This window comes from Athene noctua, chromosome 7 (genome assembly GCF_965140245.1).
Source record: "Athene noctua chromosome 7, bAthNoc1.hap1.1, whole genome shotgun sequence".
Classification (NCBI taxonomy): domain Eukaryota; kingdom Metazoa; phylum Chordata; class Aves; order Strigiformes; family Strigidae; genus Athene; species Athene noctua.
The window spans coordinates 36010279-36026001 of NC_134043.1; the positions used below are offsets into that span (position 1 = coordinate 36010279).

Below are 15723 nucleotides of genomic sequence, written 5' to 3' on the forward strand. Positions count from 1 at the left end.
AGCAAAGTGCACACACACTGCTCTGTTACCTTTCCTGAGAGGGGAGAGCTGAATTATAGAATCATCTGCATGTCTTTGGGCTGTTCTGGTGTAGGGAGCTATTTCCTCAAGACTCTCCAGCCAAGGATGTCGTACCTCTGAGGGGGTTCATTGTTGGTCAACCAACTTGATGGCTTTCACCTCGGAGAAGCTGCCCTCCCTTCATGTTTGACCCAGCCCGTAGGCAAGCTCAGTGTCTCTACAGGAAGCTCGTCAAGAGTTCACGGTGCTTTGATACCTTTTTTAGTGCTAAACAAGATTTAGGCTCCCATTTTTAGCAGAGAGAGGATCAAAGCATGGTACTGCATAACCCTAGACTTTCCCTATACTGAACATTTGGCTCCAGAAGCATTTTGATGTGGTGCAACCCTGCAAAACCCTACGGTGCCAGGCAGCACCACTGGCCTCCAGCTCCTCCCTCCAGGCCCTGCAACGGCTGTTTCTGCTCAGCAGGACCCAAATCAGGCTTCCCCTAACACCAAACCTCCCCTAGCCGACAACCAAGTCGACGCATCCTTCTCTTAAACGTGTATTTTTTTTTTTTTTCTCAGTGAAGGAGGCCAGAACTGCTGGGAAAGCGCCCTCCAGGATATCTCCACAAGACTCCTCTCGGTCTTAAAATGGCGCGGGGAGGAGGCAAATCGCTCCCCGACTCCCCTTCTCTGACCCACCGGCCGCGCTCGGGGCGCTACGGGGCCGCTTCCCAGAGGGGAAGGAGGGAGGGAAGAAAGGACTGAGGGAGCCGATCCAGAGCACCCGACGAGGAGAGCGCTGCCCACCCCGCGCCGCTCGGCTCGGCTCGGCGGCCCCCTGCCCGGCAGCGCCCCGACACGGAGAAGATGGCGGCGGCGCGGCCCAATCAGCGCGCGGCGCCGGCTCGCGCCCGCCCGTGGCCCAGTGGCGGCGCTCCGCGTGCCCCGGACCGTACCATCGGCCCCGCCGTCCCCCCCCGGCGCCCGGGCTGAGCCCGCCCGCGGGCTATAAAGGCGGCCGCCGCGCACATGTGCTCCTCAGTGCCGGCGGGAGCGGGCGGGCGGGAGGGCCGTACGCTGGGCGGGGGGGGAGCGGTGGGGGGGAAGCGGTGGGAGGTCGGGCGTGCCGCACAGTCACCGCGCAGCCCCTCGGTGTTCGTGTCCCCGTCCCCTGTGAGGGTTGCTGGTGCCCCTCTGCCCGGCCCTGCGCTGCCGCCGCTCCCCCGCGGGATGCGGGCTCGGCCCGCCCCGCCAGCTCTGCCCCCCGCGCCGGCCGCAGCATGAGCGCGGCGAGCGACACGTACCTCCTCATAAAAGACATAAAACCCGGACTGAAAAACTTAAATGTCATCTTTATTGTGCTGGAGATCGGTAAGTGGCGTCCGGCACGCCCCACCCCCGGGCCGCCCACGCGTGTCACGCGTTGGGGGGGGGGGCGCTGGCGGGGCCGTGCCGTGCCCACCCCCCCACCCCGGCTGAGCCGCGCTTCTCCCCGCAGGGCGAGTCACCAAGACGAAGGACGGGCACGAGGTGAGGTCCTGCAAAGTGGCGGACAAGACGGGCAGCATCACCATCTCCGTGTGGGACGAGATCGGCGGCCTCATCCAACCGGGGGACATCATCCGCCTGACCAAAGGGTGCGTACGGGGCCGGGCCCCCGCCTGCCGCCCCGCTCCCCGGGGCGCAGCGCCGGGCCGGGGGCAGCCCTTTGTCACCGAGGCGAGCCTGGAGCAGGCGCGGCCGCCTTTTGGGGGGCACGGATGGCACAGCTGGCTCCTTGGTACCGAGGCAGCCCCCGGACATCACTTGCCAGATTCAAACCGCCTTCCCACCCCTGAACATGCCGAGCGTGAGCGTACAGTCTAGGAGATGGCTAGGAAGGGCGTGTGTTTTTAACGAGGAGGTGGTGTTTAAGACACTTGGTTTGGCTTTAAGAAAAGCTCCTTGGGAAAATACTTCTTTTGGGGGTGGGGGCAACGCAACAGTCAGTCCTGGTCTGTAAATCAAGCAGGGAAGTCAAAAGGACGTTTGTATTTTTACAGCCAGTTCTTTACTCTAGCGCTCCACTCCTTAATGAAAGGAGGAAACAACTTATGTCTGTCATGCAGAAAAGTTGCTTTTCATTGCAGTGGATTTAACAGAAATGACAGGCAGAGGAGGAGAAGCTTTTCAAATTCACTGTAAAAATTCATACTAGGGCTACACTGTAGAGCGTGTTAGTTTGGTTAGGTACATCTATCTCAGAGATGGTTTAATTTTTTTAAAGTAAACCTTTACATTTATTATTTGTGAGAAAAAAGTTTCAGTTTGAGAATCCTTTTCCATGTCCCTTAAATTGTCAGTAGCAAAGTGATAGTCACTTTCATTTGAGTTCTTAATGCCAGTTAGGTTACGCTTAGAAATCTATTATACGGATCCTTTGGCCTACAGCACTCCAGAAGGATGGAACTACAGCATGTGTAAGGTCCTTTCAATCTGTTTTTGTGAAAGTACGTAAACGGTTACTTAGTGGAGCTCCTAACTTAGCTGCTCTTAAGGTGCTCATTTGATTGTCATTCTTGTGAAATTGGATGACCCCAGCCGCCAATACTCCAGCTGCTTCCTCCTATGCAAATGTCCTTCTACACGACATAGGCTGACTCCTCAGCAGAGGTGCTTCTGGGGAAGCCTGCTTGCGTGGAGAGCACGTGGAGTGCTGGGGCGCTGAGATGGGTGGAACTAAACTAGAGCTCTGGGCCAGCACAAAGCCCTGTGTGTAGGTGACATTGAAGCAAATTAATAGTGATACTGTTCAGCAGAGTTGCTGTACTCAGCTCTGTGACTGGCTTACGGTAGCTGCTCTGGTGTTTCAGTGCAACAAATGGGAGGGTCATTGCATCCCTTCATGTTAAAAAGTGAGTTGGGCTTGTATGAATTAAATTTGTGGGCTGACATCACCATTCCTGGTGCGTGGCTAAGTCATGCATTCATTTACATGAATTGCATGCTTACTTAGGACTGTGTAGTGAGTGAAATGGCAAAAGCGGGATACATTCTGCTTTGCCTCTCATCTTAAGAAAAATGCCCTCATGCTGGTGCTCTAAACACAATTTTATACTTAAATAGGATTAATTTGAGTGTGATGTTGCCATTGCAAGGCAGGTAAACTTCAGCTTTGTAGGTTAATCTGAGGTTCAGTGCAGGATGCTCACTGTAACAAGCAGAAAAGCTTAGCTAGGCCCCATGTGTAAACATTTTTTTTCCTGCTGAATTTCAAGCTGTAGATGCATTCCTCAGCAAAAGCAGACACTGCTGCTGATTTTTGTCATTGGCTGATAAACTCATTTACAGGAAGCTGCTGCAGTTAATATTTCTAAATTTGAAATTGGTTCTGGAGTTTAGAGCTTTGTGGCCAGCTCATTCTGAGACAAAAACAAATGCTTGCATACATGGAATAACTGTGCTGGAGGTTATCAGTCCCATGATTTGCTGGGTCATATCCCAGTAAATGTATGCTTGACGTACATTTATTATTTGGTAGCTCTTTTCCTTTGTGCTCTGCTGCAAGACTGTCCAGCTAGCTGGTTATTAAAGGTTAAGCATTGAGAGAATCTTTAAAGTGAAAGCTAGCTTTATGAAGTGAAGAGCATAAATTCTGCTTCTGGTTGGAGAGCTCCTGAGCCAGGCACCATAACTGTAGATACTATGTTTTACCGCTGGTACTGAAGTACAGTGATAGATACTGTTGCATTGGCATTATGGTCCTGTTCTGCCAACCTGGCACCTCCCTGCTGCCTCTGTTCAGGGCCCTGCATGCAGCCGGATGGCTTCCAGTCTCTGCAGATAAGGCAAAGGGCAAGAGGAAGTTTTGTTATCTATGTCCCAGAGATAGACTCAGAGCATAAGGAAGTGGTGACTTGTCCAGATTATCTGTGACTCCTGAGTATGCAATTGCTGGGGCTCCCCATTCCTTTGCTAGAAGACACCCATATTTCTGTTAACTTCTGTGTGCTTCACCTGGGTTTCTGGTCAATCTTTATTTTCTTCACATACGTGATGCCCCTCACTGAAAGGAACAATTATACACAAAGTTCTTTGCATAACTCAAATTACAGTGGTTGAAGTCAAGTACCACTGTAAAGCCTAGAGTGCACTCATGCTGTCTTGTAAGTGAATGTTTCTGCAACCATAAAATTATTTCATTGCGTTTCTGTGTGTCACTTGGAACATGATGGTCAAACATGTGCCTTTAAAAAAATCTGGTAAGGACCTATACTAAAAAAGTAAGCAGTTCCTATTACACACATTCAGTAGTGGTATCAGTATTCTCCAGTGAACACAGGTAATTCTTCCTGACTCTTGCTGAAAGCAGAACTGAGAGTTGTCAGTGAATGGTAACACAGATACTGCTTTTGGCAAGGTGCCTTGCCTCTGCAGGAGCAGTCATAAGGATTGCTCCAGCCAAGGAAAGAGCATCCAGTCTCAAAATAATTGGCTGCTTTCCTGGAATTGCCAAAGGAGTCAGCTGACCTTCCAGTACTTTTTGTTAGAAGTAAGACATGGGGATATATAAAATTTTAATGTGGTGAAGATGGGGTCCCTGGGAATTTTTTTTAGACCATGATAAGTAATACTTATTAACTCTTGGAAGATAGCATATTTCCACTTTCTTTTTCGATGCTGATACTTGTCATTCACTAAGAGAGACTGCTTTGCTTCTTTCTTTGGCCAGGTACGCATCTCTGTGGAAAGGATGCCTGACACTTTACACAGGACGAGGAGGCGAGCTGCATAAAATTGGGGAGTAAGTATTGTGTGTTTATACTTGCAGTGTTCTGTCCTCTTCTCAGCAGAGTGTCATGGTAAGTGTATGACATGGTGTCAGTAAATGGAAGGTAGGGCAGCAAAAGTGTGTTGACTGGTCATGGACAGGTACAGTACAGGCAACTGTGATGTGGGGTTCCCCATGCTGTTGTGGTAATGGGCTCTGACCCTCTCTGGATTCTCAGTACATTGAGGAAAATCAGTCTACATCATTGGCACAGGTCTGGGTTATCTAGAGGGAGGAAGTGTGTAAATGACAAGGGACTTAATCTGCATTGCTTACCTAGGCTTCAGCTTGATTAACCACTTTATTTTGGTAGAACCCTTGTGTGTGTGTATCATGCTTGACAGACAAGCAGTGCAAAAAAGGAAGACAAAGGTAACTCCGGTGAATCATATCTAAACAGAAGCAAGCCTCATTAAACCTTCTTTAAACTGTCCACAGACGGAGGCGGCAACTCCTCCTGACTCAGAACAAACATGAGTAACATACCTGACAAGCAACAGGAAAAGTAGCAACATTTTCTAACCAGAACAGTACTTCCGCTGTTGCACAAAGTGTTGTGGGAGACCTTGTCGTCATCAGGGAAGTGGGTCTGTGGGGTGACCACTTGTTTTCTTAGATGGTTCAAAAATGCCCAGTGCTCAGCTGGGTTTTGTGAGGGATGATCTGCAGATCTTCTTTGGTGCAAAGCCATCGCCTCAGAAGTGTCATCCAGTTGGCTTACTCTCCAACAGTCAGGAGTGAGGTGAACCCTCATGTGGGCTGTGCCTTCCAGGAGGATGTGGGAGCTCCCACCTCTGCTTAACCACTCCAAGCTGTGTAATGACCCAAATCTTTCTCCCCCCTCTGCCATAATTTCTATGTGGTGAGTTGGTGGGCCTGTTCATCCACAGTCCCCTGAGTGGAAAAGGATGCTTGGAATGTCATTCCCTGTTTTGGACTCCCCTGTGCTATTATGTTAATGGAGTACATTACACTACAACATAGCAGTGTTTTAAGTTTTCCCTAGAGATCTAATGCAGCCACAGGCTGGGTGACTGTGCCTCAGGTGACCTTGTCAGTGGGTGCTGGACAAGGTTGTGCAGTTGGGAGAGAGGCGAAGGGAGCCCTTTCATCACCTTTTGTTTTCTTTAGGCCATTTTACCTCTTAGAGTACATGTGTACTTGCCCCTGCTTGACTGAAACGCCCTCACCAAGAAGATGCAACAGCTTCACCACAAGTCTATAAGGAGATCAAAGAGGCTTTAATACCTATGGATACTCTCTGAACAGTCTTGATTAGTTAGTTCTAGGTGGTGGGACATGTTAAGAACATAGGCTCTTTGAGTTGTAGACTTAAGAACTTTTAAAAAAGTCACTTTAAAACTCCTTACAATTCTAATTCTTCCCCAGGTTCTGCATGGTATACTCAGAAGTGCCAAACTTCAGTGAGCCCAACTCAGAACACGTCGGGCAGAACAAACTGGTATGTTAAACTTGTCTGAGCCTTCTGGCTCTTTGTTCTGAATACTTCACACTAGGCTGTGATCAGATGTGACTCTTCTGGAAAAAATGGAATTGAAGTGATGTATAGATAAAAATGAGCCAGTAATTAGAGTAGCAGAAAAATTCCATGTAGAGCCACTATTAAGAACACAGGAAAAAAACCCCAAAACAGCCCCTTTTCGTAAAAATGTGAAATTTCTCTCTGATCCATGTCTCTCTTTCTTCTTTTACATTTGTCTGAAGGCACAGGGTGAACAGAATAGTTCTGCATCAAGTTATATGGGTTCTTGTACTTTCGGGCCACTGGGTAAGTTTTTTGATTTTGTGGGAGTGAAAGGATGAGAAACACTTAATGGGAATAAAAAGAAGTATATCTTGCTAAGGGTTCTCCACTCTGGGGCAGAAGTGTACTATGCTCTAAAAAGTCTTATAAGATGCGGCCTGAACCTGCAAGCACATAAGCACGAACGTTTCCTGAATTGTAGTTTTGGGATTTCTTCCATAGAAGAAGAAGAGATCAGAATATTCAAGCTGGTCTGTATCATGTAATGGGACTTGACCAGCCCTAAATGATTTTAATGCTTTCAAAGAGGTTTTGCAGCACTTCAAACCACCTGAGTCCTTGGCTTTAAAAATTACTTTAATCATGCCAGTCACCATGCCTTTCCTGCCAGGTTAGCTCCCCAGTACAGAAGTGGTGGTAATCTGAATTCCAGTGTGTGACCTGGCTGGATCATACTGTGATGTATTTAAACTCAGTACCTGTTGTGTAGCTAAACCCTGCTGGTGGATGACAAGGAACTGATTCCATAACTTGCTGTTAAACCTCTGCATCCCTTCAGTTCAGTGACTGTCTGCTTCCTCTTTAGCAAAGTGATTTTCATTTCTCTCATTTTACTTCTCTTACAAGCCCTTTCTGTTCTCTTGAAAATCAATTATTCTAAGCAAAGAAGGGCTGTGCTTTCAGGCCAGCCTTTCCTCAGTCCCAGGGTGAGGTGTAGGCTTTCAGCCCAGCTCGTGTCCCCACTTTCTTGGTGTCCCTGGTTTGGGCAGTGGACAACTGTTCTCACTGAGCTTGTGCATATCTTCTGAAACTTCTTTTTTTCTCTTCCTCCTTCACGTGTGGTCTTTAAATGCAATGATTTCCTTGTCTCTTTCCTTTCTTCCCATGCTTCCTGACATCATTCTGCCTTTTCAGCTCTGCCCCTCTTCCTACTATCAAAACTGAGCAGTGATGCTTACAAGGCTCAGGTTCATGAGAACTTGGTGCTAGCTGAGTTGCTTCTGTGGCTGGATTTCACAAGGCTGCTTTCTATTTCTGTGTGCCTGCTAGTGGGGAGTGACACAATGAGCTTTATGTAGTCTGCTTTTCTTTTGCTGATTTCTCCTTGACTACTTCTGCTCTGCTGTCTCTCTGGAACATCTTGGTGTGTGACCGACAAGCCAGTGCATGTTTCTGAAAGCACCAGTTTCATGAGACTCTGGTGTCTCTCCTGGGCAAAGAGTCAGCATGCAACTCTGTGACCCTTCTTCTTTTATTTGAGAATGGGGGCTAGGGATGGAGGGGGTGGTAGTTTGGGAGAGGGGAAAAAGGTAAGTTGTGGTTTGGGGTTTTGTTGTGCCAGAGGGGCTTTTCCTTCTAGTGCTCAGGGTTTGCTGGTTGCTGCAAACTCCAGGCATTCCCTGTTGCTAAACTTAAGTAAGGGAGCAGTGATTTCAGTCCATGGAACTTGTGATAACCTTTTTTCTGTCTTTTTAGGAAATGGTTTACAAACTGGACCTGAATCAAGTGGATTTCCATTTACGTATAATCATGGCCACACTTATGCAGGTAGTGGGAGAGGCAATGGACGAGGACCTGTAAATCCAGCACCAGCTAATAGCGTTCAGCCTCATCTCCCTGCTGTCAGTAATGGGAGGGACCCACGCAGAGCCTTTAAAAGATGACTATGCCAAATGTGGTTGTACAGCTTGCTTAAACTCTACACTCTACTTGAACACTTAATTGCACTTTTATTTATAGTTAACTGTGAACCAGTTTGTCCTTTATTGTTGTTTTTTTACCTATTGGTCTATGGAGCAAACTTGATGTGATCTATTTCTTGTTTTGCTTAGGGAAGCACAGTGGGTCTTCCCCATACATTGAGGGGGTAGGGGGAGAAGGTGGATATAAGAAAGTAAGGGTAACGAGTTGAAGGGTCTCAAAACTCAATACCCTTTGCTAAGTGGAAGAATTTGAGTTACGTGTATGTATTTTTCTGTTCCTGTTGGTCAGCCCTATAGCCTTAAAAGGTCTATTATGTCCTGTGCACGCCTATGTTGACTTCCATTAGGGTCAATGGGAGTTCTCTGTGTTGGAAGAGAAATGAAGGGGAAGAGCAAAGATGCTCTAGTGAACTAGGGGTCCTTGGAATGACTATAGCTTGTAAAAGCAATAAGTATAAGGAAATGGTGGTGCCAGCACCTAGTGGTGTCTCCTGAATCAGAGAATGGATAACTCAGATGAAAGTTGAAGGCATGGTGAGTGTCTTGAAGCTTGACTTCTGATTCCAAAAGGGTGTACACTACTTAAAAATTCTCCACAAACCATTATCACTGTCAAGGAAAGTGACACTGATTTTTGCTTTTGATAGAAGCTTGGATATTCATTCTTGCTTTGCATGAAATAGCAGGAGAGGAAGATCTAAATTCAGACAGTATTGGGGAATATGCTGTTTGTAGCCACTCATTGTGTAAAAGACCAAGGTTTACTTTGCAGGATGCTGAATTTCCAGGAAAGAAGTGTTTACAAATGCTGCATTACCCATCTCTTCAATGAGGCTGCCTACTTCTTCCTTACTTCACTTTTCCAAATGAATTATATATTAGATGAAGCTGTATGTGTGGATTGCAGAGGTACTGGCCAAGCACACAGCTGCACTTCTGATGCTATTAAGTTGCTAAGCTTTCTTTCCTCTGTTTTATATGAAATACAAATTATCCCTTAAAGAACTTAACCCTGCCACCACCATCTCCTGGGGGAAAATAGCTGTGTGTTGTTTTTTTTTTTTCTGAGATCACAAATGCCTTGACTCTAGACAGGAGTCTAGTGCCATATTTCAGATCAGGTTCAAAAACAACTTGAAAGCTGAGGTGTCATACTGGATTCATCTGTTTAACTCTTCTTATAGCTGACCTCTCAAATAAAAAAATTGCACTAACCATTTCAAAAACAAATCTAACTTTCTTTCTGTCAAGCCATAAAGACTTCATGACAAAAGGCTATTTCTGAATTGTGAGTTGTCTCTGTGGTTGTTCATGTTAATTGAATCTAGTGACTACTGTGTCACTAATGTTTACAAGTTATTTACATTCATACTTGTGCTCTTGGTGCTCTATCATGATTTGTTGGAAATCGCTTCTAGTTGGCAAAAGTTACTTGCTTAGTCTTAAATATTGAACTTTCTTCTAAATGCAAGCAGCAGCAGCAACAACCTTCTGAAGGGAAGTTTAGGGAGATGTGTGTGCCCAGACACCTGAGGACTGTTTGCCTCAGGTCTGGTAAGGTGCTATCCTGATACCTGCTTCCAGGGGGAACTAGTGAAACTTGGCATGCCACATTTGTGTCCAAGACTTAATGAGATCACCCACGGGTGCTTTTAGGGAAGAACAATGCTAATTGGTGAACCAGAAAGCATGCAGTGACTTCTGGGGACGTGGTGTGAGGAGGTGATGTGCAACTCAGGGACTTTAAATTGCTTATTTGAGTCATGTATAGTCTGGATGCATGGACAACCTCTTACGCAGTGTTGCATTAAGGTATTTGATATGCTTGTGAGAAGGAAGCCAAGAGGACTTCAAACCTGTGAAATACATGACATGTTCCAGAGGTAAATGTGTGGTGTGAGAGCCATGCCTTCCAGTAGTAGCTGTAAAGGTAGCAGGTGAACAAGTGATGGCATGGAGCAGACTTTATAATCACTGGGGTATTTCCACCATGGATCTCAAATCCTGGTGGTACAGAAAAAGGAGGTTGAAATGGGGGGGGGGAACTGTTAGTGTGTGCAGAGGTGCCTGATGTTTGTAGCTCTGTGCATTAGAGTGTCAATTAAGCTAATAAACAGAATACTTGTTCACAAATTAAAAATAAAAAGTGATATGATAACTGCTAAGTGGCATAACATTAAAAGCTTGCTGTCAGGTGGATGATTGATTTGCAGTTGGGAGGAAAAAAGCAAGAGGCTGGTCTTCGTGTTCTCAAGGTTAGTAGCATTCCTGCCTCCCTTTTTCTTATGTGAAACTATTCCAGTTTATTAATAAATTTTTACTTCTTTGCAGGGGAAATCTGTGCCCTGAAAAGTCACATGGACTTAATGTAAATATAGTAATTTTTCAAGGTCTTCTGGTCTTCCAGTGAACCTAAGAAAGTTGTTTCCCTCTTAACAGTGTCAAGATAGTTCTCAGCTTGCAGAGGAATCTGGAAGCCCGCGTTACAGCTCTTTGGATCATACCACCTTGGTGTATGGAGAGACAGAGATACATGTTCCTCTGTGCAAACAAGCAGTTGTCATGAATTACCCTGACACTATAAGGCAGTTCGTAAGTTCCCAGGAGTTAGGTCATTAGGGACTCTACACAGATGGTTTCCCAAGATATCAAAAGTAAGGCTGCAGTTAGAATAGTCTCATTCTAGATCATACAGCTGCCAAAGGGGGAAAAAAAACCTCTGGAAGCTGTTAATACGTCCAGATAGAAGCTGCATGGTGCTAAAGTGCAGCTGTGTAGTCCTGATACACTCGAGTCACAAGACACCCAGCTCATCACTCCACAGCAGCTCATCTCTTGCCTGCCCTAATGAAAGGACTGGCAGCAGCCTGCAGCAGTGGGGCAGGGGAGAGCTGCTGTGTGCTGCAGTCCTCCATGTCTGCATTCTGCCTGGGCTCAGTGTGAACCTTCTTTCTTAAACCCCAAAATGGAAAAGTCCTGTACTGAAATACTGTCCTAACCTTGGATGCGTGGTAGTTATGCATCCATGTCCACAGTGAAAACCTGAAGGTGCCATAAGAGCAAATGTAAATGCCAGACTAAGGCATGTGATACATAATCTGCTTTCACAACTCATTTAACTAGCTTTGGCCTTAACTTGAAACTGGCAGGTTGCAGGCCTGTGTGTTCCAATAATGCTGCTCTTCAGCATGGCATAAATTCCAGTAAGGGTATCTGTAGTTATTGCTGCTTGTGCAAAGCAGCTACAGGTGGTATGAAACACCTTTTCTGCATCAGTGTGGTCTGCACAGGTGACACCCTTAGCAGCACTGTGGGCATGTGTGCTGTGTTCTGTTAGCGTGTGCATTTCCCTGCTCACGGGGGAGCATTCAGCAGACACACACTGTGTCCTGTAGCCCACCGGGGCTTTATGTTTTTCATAGACATCAATGCATGTGTTTTACTAATGACCTGGCTGTGCTATGATCAGCCTCTGCAACTCATGTCTGTACCCCCAAAACAAAGGATCCTTTCCTGTTCTATGTAAGGCAGTTTCACCAGCCACTCTCCAAGTGCTTTCTTAGGGCTAGGAAATAGTAAACGCAATAGCGTTTTGAGTGCTGCTGGGGAAGTTTCCTGGGCTGCTTCACAGCCTGCCCGTTCTCAGGTGCCGGGTTCCCCTGCTTCTCTCAAGTGTCCATAGATTTGCCCTGTCAGATGTCCTGTTTATTCTTAACCTGAGCGGTTCTTTGCACTGCTGAGTGCAGTCTCTGGCAGCGCTTTGCGGGCAAGCCCAGGGAGATGCACTGCTTTCTCCCTGCGGCTCTTGCTGGTGTCGAGCTCTTGAGCTAGAGTTGGTTGCTTTTGGGAGTTTCCCCTTAGCCCAGCGCAGGTTACAGAGGAGGTTTCAGGGCTGTGGCGCCCTGCCCGGGCTCTGTACTGATGGCGGCGGCGCTAACCCTCGCTGCGCCTGGGCCAGGCGCTCCCCCTGCCGTGCGACGCTGCGCGCTGAGCCGGGCCCTCGCTGCCGGGGGCGCAGGGATCCCAGGGAGCCCTGGCCGGGCGGGGTCCCTGCTCGGGATGGCCCGGAGCAACGCCCCGAGGTTCGGCTCTCCAGCAGCCCCAGCCGCTCCGTGCCGCAGCGTCCTGCCGGTCCCGGGGCCGCCCTGCCGGCTCCGGCGCTGCCCTGCCGGTCCCGGGGCCGCCCTGCCGGCTCCGGCGCTGTCCTGCCGGCTCCGGCGCTGCCCTGCCGGCTCCGGGGCTGCCCTGCCGGCTCCGGCGCTGCCCTGCCGGTCCCGGGGCCGCCCTGCCGGCTCCGGCGCTGCCCTGCCGGCTCCGGGGCTGCCCTGCCGTTCCCGGGGCCGCCCTGCCGGCTCCGGCGCTGCCCTGCCGGCTCCGGGGCTGCCCTGCCGTTCCCGGGGCTGCCCTGCCGGCCAGCTTTTGTTCGCTTCTGCATAATTAGTGAGGTTGGAGCTGGTTGAAGGGGGGAACCGCTCATGGGGACATGGTTTAAACAAACAAACATAAAGCGCCGCTGTGTTCCCACTGGAAGGCACATAGCAAACCAGGGGCAATTGCCTGAAAACGGAGATTGAAGTTTTCAGCAGAGCCCTTCAGGAATCCATTCAGAGATGCACTTTCTGACTTCAGCCTTAATCATGCTACTAATTCCTTTATTCTTGATCCCAGGGAATTTGAAATTGTTATGGCTCTTTATAAGGATTATGCTTTTTAATTTATTTTGTGATGGACATTTGTGTTATAATATGTATAAGCATACACAGCGTCTTGTAATTGGGATGGAAAAAATTAATCCTAAACAAGCTGTTGACTAAACTACAAAGAATGGAGTTCAAAGGGATTAGAACAAAAAGTTTGGAAGTGACACTTAAGGACTTCATTTAGTTTTTTAATTTCTCTAAATTACTGATTTTTTTCTCAGGAAGAAAGCCATGTGCTTATAAGAGCTTCATCTAAAACTGCCATCCCACATCCCCAGCTGATAAAGACTGTCTGGATTTGTACATTTCTTAGGGAGCAAGATTAGGGAAGGAGTAAAACAACAGGATTTAGTTCAAAAAAAGAAAATTCTTGGCTGTAAAAGTGTCTTCAGAACTAAATGCTTCTTTACTATACAGGTTTAAATGGGATGGTATCTGCTCTGTGGACTGGAGAACCCACAGCAGTTCAGTCTTCAGGGCTGACTAGCTGCTGTGTGTTGGATAAACTGGCATATAAAAGAGAAAATCGTTCTACTATGTCATTAATTGAGATTCCACAGCAGTGTAGTTCTATACTGTAGTGTATCAGGAGAGCCTTCTACCAGGCTTTCTTCAGGTTCATGGCCAGAGGGTGAAATGGTCTTGCAAAGTACTGGACAGCTATTTGGAAATTTGGAACCACACATGCCCAGCTCTCCGTATGCCCCATGGGGATGGCCAGGAGATCCCACTGACTTCAAACATGATTTGGATGAGGTCCTGTGCAGGCAGTAGCTTCTCATCTGTAAAACCAGCATAAGGTGGTAGGGCAGGTCTATCAGATGCTTAAGTAATAATTTATGACAATGTTGAATGTTGTGGAAAAGCTCAAAGCCACAGTAAACGTGCAGATTTTTCTTTCTAAATCAAAAGACATTTAAGAATATGTCTTCCTAAACTCAGAGTCTTCATAGTTAGGTATTTGGGTTTGCTCTTTTTCCAGAGGTACCAAGTGCTGCAGTTGTGTGCCCAAAATTGCAAGCGACCCGCCAGTTTTGGAGAGCTCGCTGGTGAGACAAGGAAAGGCTGACGCTTCCCCGGGACCTGCCTGCTCGTGCTGCTTCGAGGAGTGCATTTGTGTTGCGATTGCACAGCTCAGACTGGCAGTGCTGGTTCCTGGTGCAGGGTCTGTGGGTACCTGTGTGGCCCCCGAGCAGGTAGGGGAAGGCCATCCCTTCCACCCCAGTGCCAGTTACTGGTGCCTCCGAACACATGGGTGGAAAGCTGTGGCTCCAGACGCCGGCTGCCTGCTGGGCACAGTGGTCCAGCAGTGTAAAAACTGCTTGTACAGGACCTGCCAATGAAGCTTGCTTTTATTTTTTGCTGAAGAAAGGGAAAACCCACGTCCTGCCAGGTGGAAAGTTCTGCCATTGGCAACTGATCTGTCAGAGCTGGTTCTTCTGCTTTGGCTGGGTCCTGCTGTGCATTTCCACCAGGGCAGGTGTGGGGGGATACCCCAAATCAGGATAGGTGGAGGATGCTGCGGCAAGATCTGTAGCAGGAGGCCTGGTGGGGCCCTCGAAGGCTCTGGCCGGTGGCTTCTGCTACCTGTGTCATGGGTAGATTTTTAAAACAGTTGGACAAATGCCTATCAGGAGTGGCATGGGGAGGGGAGGAGTTGATTCTGGTGAGGGACAGGCATGAAGATGCATTAATTGATCTCCTGTAGCCATTTCCAGCATTATTTTCTATGATTTATGCATTAGCTTAGTTTTTGTAATTTCCTCCTTTCTAGGTTGATTAATACTAAATTTAATTTTCTGTAATCAACTTAAGCATGTAACTTGGAGAGATGAGTTTTAGGCTGATTGCAGTAAAAATCTACCTATCCAGCCTAGCTTGAATAAAGCAAAACTATTTTTATCTCTAAATTATGCAATATTTTCATGGAGCTCTGCAGCCTGCTTATATTTAACCTTTGAATGGAATGCTCTATTTTTTCAGATCACCTAATGCAAACTTTGCAAATGGATTTTTTAATTATGAGAAACCCACCTGCATGCCATCAACCGAATTATTAGCGAGGCAGAGAAGGATAACCAGTAGTGCTGTCAGACTTAAGCTGAATATGAAAAATGTTTAAATGCCAAGAACAGAAGTTGCCAAGAAATAACTTTAAACAGCAGGTGCTGGAGGAACAAATTAATATGACTTCTTTTATTTTGGGAAATAGTAAGTTGAGGTCTGATACAGATAGACATTTCTGTGTGCAGCAGCAGTGCTTGGCTATGCAATAGGACTGACAAAATCAACACAACCTTCTCTTAAAAGAAAAATAAAAGATCTAATTTAGTTTAAAAAAGCCCTAGGTAGGGAAAGAGAACTTGATCTACTCTCTACTATTTGCAAGACTCAGGTGAGCTGTTGTTGTGCTGTCGTTTATCAGAGCTGTCTGTGGTGTGGTTTAGGATGACCTTGAAGCAAGAAACCCCTGTGAAAAAGCCACTCTTGAAAGCCTTTCCCTGGTATGCGCAATCTAGCTTCATTTTGGCTGTGCTTTACTGATGGCAGGGCCCATTGCTAGGGACAGTAAGTCTAAATGTTCTTGCTGAGCTTATTTTCCCCAGTAGTGCAGGGAATCAGAGGTAATTTCTAGAGGAAGCGGGACCCAAAACATCAGTAAGTCAGTATCATGAAGCCAATAAGAAGGATGTGTCAATTCGGGCAAATGGCTGCAGTAAGCTTCCTGTAGCTT

General features: G+C 47.2%; 1 protein-coding gene across 3 annotated transcripts; it reads left to right on the plus strand.

Moving 5' to 3' along the window:
- Positions 1–1119: 1119 nt before the first annotated feature.
- On the plus strand, positions 1120–14047 carry NABP1 (nucleic acid binding protein 1). 3 transcript variants are annotated; one of them, XR_012633980.1, is made up of 7 exons: positions 1120–1382; positions 1510–1648; positions 4723–4794; positions 6211–6283; positions 6547–6610; positions 8063–10544; positions 13972–14047. XR_012633980.1 is itself a non-coding variant. In XM_074911312.1 (6 exons), the coding sequence occupies exons 1-6, from the start codon at positions 1292–1294 to the stop codon at positions 8248–8250; spliced, it is 621 nt and encodes a 206-aa protein (XP_074767413.1). In that variant the 5' UTR covers positions 1120–1291; the 3' UTR covers positions 8251–10723. The 3 variants fall into 3 exon arrangements, 2 of the variants coding, with proteins under 2 accessions (XP_074767413.1, XP_074767412.1); XM_074911312.1 differs by lacking the exon at positions 13972–14047 and having other exon boundaries at positions 6553–6610; positions 8063–10723; XM_074911311.1 differs by lacking the exon at positions 13972–14047 and having other exon boundaries at positions 8063–10722.
- The last annotated feature ends 1676 nt before the right edge of the window (positions 14048–15723 follow it).

Bases quoted from the DNA above. Each gene is read 5' to 3' on its own strand.
- NABP1 (XM_074911311.1), top strand. From the start codon at position 1,292: ATGAGCGCGGCGAGCGACACGTACCTCCTCATAAAAGACATAAAACCC. The intron at 1,649-4,722 runs GTGCGTACGGGG...TTCTTTGGCCAG, and splicing joins ATCATCCGCCTGACCAAAGG to GTACGCATCTCTGTGGAAAG. The intron at 4,795-6,210 runs GTAAGTATTGTG...ATTCTTCCCCAG, and splicing joins GAGCTGCATAAAATTGGGGA to GTTCTGCATGGTATACTCAG.